Below are 8,020 nucleotides of genomic sequence, written 5' to 3'. Positions count from 1 at the left end.
ATTACCTTCCAGCTCCAGGATTGCTGTGCTTCATTGCTCGTCTCTGATTGAAAGAATGAAGTGTTTGAAAGGGTAAAAATGAAAAACACTCGATAAGTTCTGTTCAACTTACAGGACACTCCCAGTTGCCCACAAATGGAGCAGGTAAAAATATAACCATGATTTTCAAGTCTCTTTTAGTCTTAAAACAGCACCCCCACAATCCATCCTGTTTATCTCTGAAGGGGGTGGAGGTATCTGAAACTGCCTTTTTGAACCCCTGAACCCTAAACTTTTAGCCCCTCCTCTGTACAATGGACCCCCCTCCCCCTCCCATCCCTCCTATCACCCAAAATAAAATGACAAAAGTCCTTAAGAAACAGTACAGATGGAAACAGGTAAATACAGAGCACCCAAAGTGTCAGAAAGCGGTCAGCCTGTGCACCACCAGTGTAAACAGGGGAGAGATGTCCAATCTCTCAGGTCACAGGCCACACCACTCAACAGGATCCTGCACGGCACCTTCTCCCATTCGTCCCGAGATCATTTCTTTGTCCGGGATGTGAATAAATTAGGTATATACACACGCACGCACACTCTAGGTCTCTCACACACACACACACACACACACACACGCGCGCTCACACTCTGGCACACTCACAGTCACACTCACTCGTGCGGTCGTATGCTGGGTGAACGATCCTCGATGGGATGTGCCTGGCAGGTTCTCTCTCCTCAGGTTGTGTCATTAAAAAAAAAAGCACAACCATAACAGCCTGTGAGGTAAGGTTCCGGTTGTGCAGGCCGGGGGAGCAGGGCGAGCCCTCGGTGCATAAACTGTACGTCAAGAGCCCGGATTGCAAGGTCTATTCGGATTCACTGGTGTCGGAGGAGCTCGACCCGCTGGAACTGGTGCTGCCCGAATCAGAGGATGAACTGCTGCTTCCACTGAGCCTGGAGGGACCTCCTCCCTGTCCCGGGTCCGACTTCTCCACTGTTGGGAAAAAAAACACCCGATGCTTAGAGCCAGGAACACAGCAACAGACGCTTTTATTATTCGTTCTCGGGACGTGGGCGTTGGTAGCGAGGCCGGCATTTATTACCCATTCCCCAGTCACCCCCTCAGGTGGTGGTGAGCCGCCTTCTTGAACCGCTGCAGTCCGTGTGGTGAAGGTTCTCCCACAGTGCTGTTAGGAAGGGAGTTCCAGGATTTTGACCCAGCGGTATACAATGTTACGGCACAGAAGGAGGCCATTCGGCCCATCGTGCCTGTGCCGGCTCTTTGAAAGAGCTATCCAATTAGTCCCACTCCCCTGCTCTTTCCCCATGGCCCTGCAAATTTTCCCTTTTCCGGTATTTATCCAATTCCCTTTTGAAAGTTATTACTGAATCTGCTTCCACCGCCCTTTCAGGCAGCGCATTCCAGATCAGAACAACTCACTGTGTAAAAAATGTTTCCTCATCTCCCCTCTGGCTCTTTTGCCAATTACCTTAAATCTGTGTCCTCTGGTCACCGACCCTCCTGCCACTGGAAACAGTTTCTCCTTATTTACTCTATCAAAACCCCTCATTATTTTGAACACCTCGATCAAATCTCCCCTTAACCTTCTCTGCTCTAAGGAGAACAATCCCAGCTTCTCCAGTCTCTCCACATAACTAAAGTCCCTCATCCCTGGTACCATTCTAGTAAATCTCTTCTGCACCCTCTCTAAGGCCTTCACATCCTTCCTAAAGTGCGGTGCCCAGAATTGGACACAATATTCCAGCTGGGGCCTAACCAGTGTTTTATAAAGGTTTAGCATAACTTCCTTGCTTTTGTATTCAATGCCATCTCATCAGAAACGTTTAGAAAGGTCAGGCAGAATGGAATTGAGGGGGTGTAGCCCTGATAATAAAGGATGACACAAGGACAGTGGTGAGAAAGGATCTGGGCTCGGAAGATCAGGAAGTAGAATCAGTCTGGGAAGAGATAAGAAATAACAAGGGGCAGAAAACACTGGTGGAGTAGTTTATAGGCCCCCTAATAGTAGCAACACCGTTGGACAGAGTATCAAGAAATAACAGGAGCTTGTAACAAAGGTAATGCAATAATCATGGGGGACTTTAATCTCCATATAGACTAGGCAAATCAAATTGGCAAAGGTAGTCTGGAGAACGAGTTCATGGAATGCATTCGAGACAGTTTCCTAGAACAATACATTGTGGAATCAACCAGGGAACAGGCTATTTTCGATCTTGTATTGCGTAATGAGATATTGTGTAATTGTGTATTAGTAATCTCATAATAAAGGATCCTCTGGGGAAGAGTGATCATAATATGATAGAATTTCATGTTGAGTTTAAGAGTGACATGCTTAAGTCCGAAACTAGAGTCTTAAACGTAAATAAAGCCAATTACATGGGTATGAGGGGCGAGTTGGCTAAGGTAGATTGGGAAATTAGATTAAAGGGTTTGACGGTAGATAAGCAATGGCAAACATTTAAAGAAATATTTCAATATTCTCAACGAATAGACATTCCATTCAGAAATAAAAACTCCACGGGAAAAATGATCCATCTGTGGCTAAGAGTTTAAGGATAGTATTAGATTAAAAGAGGCCTATAACGTTGCAAAGAATTGTGGTAAACCTGAGGATTGGGAGAGTTTTAGAAACCAGCAAAGGATGACCAAAAAATTGATAGAAAGGTAGAAAATAGAATATGAAAGTAAACTAGCAAGAAATATAAACATAAGAACATAAGAACATAAGAAATAGGAGCAGGAGTAGGCCAATCGGCCCCTCGAGCCTGCTCCGCCATTCAATAAGATCATGGCTGATCTGATCCTAACCTCAAATCTAAATTCATGTCCAATTTCCTGCCCGCTCCCCATAACCCCTAATTCCCTTTACTTCGAGGAAACTGTCTATTTCTGTTTTAAATTTATTTAATGATGTAGCTTCCACAGCACCCTGGGGCAGCAAATTCCACAGACCTACTACCCTCTGAGTGAAGAAGTTTCTCCTCATCTCAGTTTTGAAAGAGCAGCCCCTTATTCTAAGATTATGCCCCCTAGTTCTAGCTTCACCCATCCTTGGGAACATCCTTACTGCATCCACCCGATCAAACCCCTTCACAATCTTATATGTTTCAATAAGATCGCCTCTCATTCTTCTGAACTCCAATGAGTAGAGTCCCAATCGACTCAACCTCTCCTCACATGTCCGCCCCCTCATCCCCGGGATTAACCGAGTGAACCTTCTTTGTACTGTCTCGAGAGCAAGTATGTCTTTTCTTAAGTATGGACACCAAAACAGATTGTGAGAGCTTCTACAAGTATGTAAAAAGGAAGAGATTAGCGAACGTAAACATTGGCCCCTTAGAGGCTGAGACAGGAGAAATTATAATGGGGAATAAGGAAATGGCAGAGACATTAAACAAATATTTTGTATCTGTTCACAGTAGAAGACACAAAAAATACCAGAAATAGTGGGAAACCAAGGGTCTAATGAGAGTGAGGAACTTAAAACAACTAATATCAGTAAAGAAAAAGTACTGGAGAAAATAATGGGTCTAAAAGCTGATAAATCCCCTGGACCTGATGGCCTACATCCGAGGGTTCTAAAAGAGGTGGCTGCAGAGATAGTGAATTCATTGGTTTTGATCTTCCAAAATTCCCTAGATTCTGGAACGGTCCCAGCGGATTGGAAGGTAGCAAATGTAACCCCGCTTTTCAAGAAAGGAGGGAGAGAGAAAACAGGGAACTACAGGCCAGTTAGTCTGACACAGTCATCGGGAAAATGCTGGAATCCATTATCAAGGAAGTGGTAACAGGACACTTAGAAAATCATAATATGATTAGGCAGAGTCAACATGGTTTTATGAAAGGGAAATCGTGTTTATCAAATTTATTACAGTTTTTTGAGGATGTAACTAGCAGGGTAGATAAAGGGGAACCAGTGGATGGAGTATATTTGGATTTTCAAAAGGCATTCGATAAGGTGCCACATAAAAGGTTGTTACACAAGATAAGGGCTCATGGGGTTGGGGGTAAAATATTAGCATGGATAGAGGATTGGTTAACGGACAGAAAACAGAGAGTAGGGATAAACGGGTCATTCTCAGGGTGTCAGGCTGTAACTAGTGGGGTGCCGCAAGGATCAGTGCTTGGGCCTCAGCTATTTACAATCTATATTAATGACTTAGATGAAGGGACCGGGTGTAATGTATCCAAGTTTGCTGACGATGCAAAGCTAGGTGGGAAAGTAAGCTGTGAGGAGGACACAAAGAGTCTGCAAAGGGATATAGACAGGTTAAGTGAGTGGGCAAAAAGGTGGCAGATGGAGTATAATGTGGGGAAATGTGAGGTTATTCACTTTGGTAGGAAAAATAGAAAAACAAAATTTTTTTAAATGGTGAGAAACTATTAAATGTTGGTGTTCAAAGAGATTTGGGTGTCCTCGTACAAGAAACACAAAAAGTTAGCATGCAGGTACAGCAAGCAATTAGGAAGGCAAATGGCATGTTGGCTTTTATTGCAAGGGAGTTGGAGTATAAGAGTAAGGAAATCTTACTACAATTGTACAGGGCTTTGGTGAGACCTCACCTGGAGTACTGTGTACAGTTTTGGTCTCCTTATCTAAGGAAGGATATACTTGCCTTAGAGGCGGTGCAACAAAGGTTCACTAGATTGATTCCTGGGATGAGAGGATTGTCCTATGAGGAGAGGTTGAGTAGAATGGGCCGATACTCTCTGGAGTTGAGAAGAATGAGAGGTGACCTCATTGAAACATAGAAGATTCTGAGGGGGTTTGACAGGGTAGATGCTGAGAGGATGTTTCCCCTGACTGGAGAGTCTTGAACTAGGGGGAATAGTCTCAGGATAAGGGGTCGGACATTTAAAACTGAGATGAGGAGGAATTTCTTCACTCCGAGGGTTGTGAATCTTTGGAATTCTCTACCCCAGAGGGCTGTGGATGCTCAGTCATTGAGTATATTCAAGACTGAGATCGTTAGATTTTTGGACTCTGGGGAATCAAGGGATATGGGGATCGGGCGGGAAAGTGGAGTTGAGGTCGAAGATCGGCCATGATCTGATTGAATGGCGGAGCAGGCTCGAGGGGGCCGTGTGGCCGACTCTTGTTTCTATTTCTTATGTTCTTATGTTAGAAATCACTTTGGGGACAGGTCTTTCGCTGGAATACGGGACCCACAAATGCTGGGCACCACCTGGTAGCTCAACAAGGGACCACTCTTCTTGCGAGAGGCCAGGCAGTGACTGGCAGGATATTCAGCTGTGGAAGTATCACAGCCAAGCTCCCCTCCCCACCCCCACCTGTTTCTAATGGTCTGTTATAACGATCGGTGAGGTGGAGCAAGAGAATCGGGGTTAAGCGGAGATACACCCTCCGCAAGTTTTGGGGGGGGAGGGGTGGGGGGTGGAGAATTCAGGGTCAGTAAAGGGACTGCCATAACCAGGGGAAAGGTATTGGAATGAGGGGCAGTACAGGAGGACGCAGCCAGGAAACCAACAATTGAAGCCCTCGGGCTGGGGTAGAGGGCATGGGGCAATCAGGAGGACATTCCCCTTTAATTTCACCCCATCTCCTCAGCCACACAAATCCTGACCGTTACAAGACGACTGGCTGTTGCTATTCATGGACCGGCCACCAGGGTGTGTGAGCGAGCTGCCTGGTCCCCCGATTGTTCCCCATCCTGGACTCTTCCCAGTAACTCACCCCCCGCCCGCACCCCCTCCCGCCCGGACCCCACCGCCCGCCCGCCCGCACCCCCTGCCCGCAGCCCCCGCCGGCCCGGACCCCACCGCCCGCCCGCCCGCACCCCCTGCCCGCAGCCCACGCCCCGCCCGCACCCCCCCCGCCCGGACCCCACCGCCCGCCCGCACCCCCCTCCCGCCCGGACCCCACCGCCCGCCCGGACCCCACCGCCCACCCGCCCGCACCCCCCCCCCGCCCGGACCCTACCGCCCGCCCGCCCGGACCCCCCCGCCGCTGAGGAGCGAAACGGGGAATCGGAGAATCCACTCACCCTCCCTCCACTCCACAAATCTTTAGAGCAGCTTCGTCACTGCTCGGCAAATCTTTCAGCTGGTATTGGAAACATAGGAACAGAAGGAGGCCATTCTGCCCCTCGTGCCTGTTCCGCCATTTAAATAGACCATGTCTGATCTGTACCTCAACTCCATTTACCTGCCTTTGCCCCATATCCCTCGATACCCTGACCCAACAAAACTGTTGGTGACCCGATGCCAGTGTCCCTCCCCGGCAGGGGCTGGAGTGCTGACCTTTCTTGTTGGGTTTCTTGCTGTGATTAAGCTGCCCACTCATGTCCTGCAATCGTTTTTCCAGATCCTTCTTCTTCTCCAGAGCCAGCTCCTCCTTTGTTTTACCCGCGCTCTTTTTCGATGGTGCTGCTAAATTAAAACAAGTAAATGGTTAAATAAAACTGGTCCAAAAATGAAACTAGTAATCTCATTAACCAGGACAGTGCACAATCTGCTTTTTTACAAAATAGAATTCTTCCTTTCAGCTGAATGAGAAGGTCGTGGGTTCGAGACCCACTCCAGAGACTTGAGCAAATAATTCAGGCCGACACTCCCAGCGCCGCGCTGTCGGAGGGTCAGCGCCGAGGGAGCGCCGCGCTGTCGGAGGGTCAGCGCCGAGGGAGCGCCGCGCTGTCGGAGGGTCAGCGCCGAGGGAGCGCCGCGCTGTCGGAGGGTCAGCGCCGAGGGAGCGCCGCGCTGTCGGAGGGTCAGCGCCGAGGGAGCGCCGCGCTGTCGGAGGGTCAGCGCCGAGGGAGCGCCGCGCTGTCGGAGGGTCAGCGCCGAGGGAGCGCCGCGCTGTCGGAGGGTCAGCGCCGAGGGAGCGCCGCGCTGTCGGAGGGTCAGCGCCGAGGGAGCGCCGCGCTGTCGGAGGGTCAGCGCCGAGGGAGCGCCGCGCTGTCGGAGGGTCAGCGCCGAGGGAGCGCCGCGCTGTCGGAGGGTCAGCGCCGAGGGAGCGCCGCGCTGTCGGAGGGTCAGCGCCGAGGGAGCGCCGCGCTGTCGGAGGGTCAGCGCCGAGGGAGCGCCGCGCTGTCGGAGGGTCAGCGCCGAGGGAGCGCCGCGCTGTCGGAGGGTCAGCGCCGAGGGAGCGCCGCGCTGTCGGAGGGTCAGCGCCGAGGGAGCGCCGCGCTGTCGGAGGGTCAGCGCCGAGGGAGCGCCGCGCTGTCGGAGGGTCAGCGCCGAGGGAGCGCCGCGCTGTCGGAGGGTCAGCGCCGAGGGAGCGCCGCGCTGTCGGAGGGTCAGCGCCGAGGGAGCGCCGCGCTGTCGGAGGGTCAGCGCCGAGGGAGCGCCGCGCTGTCGGAGGGTCAGCGCCGAGGGAGCGCCGCGCTGTCGGAGGGTCAGCGCCGAGGGAGCGCCGCGCTGTCGGAGGGTCAGCGCCGAGGGAGCGCCGCGCTGTCGGAGGGTCAGCGCCGAGGGAGCGCCGCGCTGTCGGAGGGTCAGCGCCGAGGGAGCGCCGCGCTGTCGGAGGGTCAGTGCTGAGGGAGTGCCGCCAGGTATGCCTGTTCTGGTTGTTTTGGTGGGGATGAATGGAACAATTCAGAGAGCAGTGAATTCTTCTAATATTTTTCACCTTAACTAACACCACACTTGACGGATAAAAAGAGAGTCTGATGCAGTGATTGTGGGACTGACACGGGGGGGTTTGAACTCTCAAACCCCCCCGTGTCAGTCCCACAATCACTGCATCAGACTCTCTTTTTATCTCACCAAGAAAAACTCAATAAACCTGGTAAATTGTTGTGAGCACCCAATAGATGACCATTAACGCCGGACTGTTGTGAAATCACCGAGTCGAGTCCACATTGTCTGGTTTAATGTTAATGCCACTATTGAAGGGGCCTAAGCAAGGCAGTCACTCGTACACGGCCCACAACCCAAATACAAACCAGAAAAAACATGCCGAATTACAAATGCAGAAGGCATCAGAAAATGAGCAACAAAATTTGTTCAATTGGCCAGACTGCCCTGGGTTATAGAGAGGGGCAAAGGAAAACAGCCTGC

At 50.9% G+C, this 8,020-nt stretch overlaps 1 protein-coding gene across 6 annotated transcripts in view; it reads right to left on the bottom strand.

Moving 5' to 3' along the window:
* Window positions 1–323: 323 nt before the first annotated feature.
* The window catches only part of LOC137319264 (bromodomain-containing protein 3-like), a 28,892-nt gene continuing 21,195 nt past the window's right edge, over window positions 324–8,020 (bottom strand). For 4 of the 6 annotated variants that reach the window (XM_067981552.1, XM_067981554.1, XM_067981553.1 and 1 more), the window contains 2 exons: window positions 6,263–6,391; window positions 324–973 (listed from right to left, as the gene is read on the bottom strand). In XM_067981552.1, the coding sequence (XP_067837653.1) occupies window positions 846–973; window positions 6,263–6,391 (257 nt within the window). In that variant the 3' untranslated portion in view covers window positions 324–845. The remainder of the gene's footprint in view (window positions 974–6,262; window positions 6,392–8,020) is intronic. The other 2 variants (XM_067981555.1, XM_067981557.1) reach the window with 1 other exon arrangement.

Source organism: Heptranchias perlo, unplaced genomic scaffold, assembly GCF_035084215.1.
Source record: "Heptranchias perlo isolate sHepPer1 unplaced genomic scaffold, sHepPer1.hap1 HAP1_SCAFFOLD_789, whole genome shotgun sequence".
NCBI lineage: Eukaryota > Metazoa > Chordata > Chondrichthyes > Hexanchiformes > Hexanchidae > Heptranchias > Heptranchias perlo.
The sequence above is the reverse complement of the archived record's forward strand: the minus strand, read 5'-3'. Positions and strand labels throughout refer to the sequence as shown.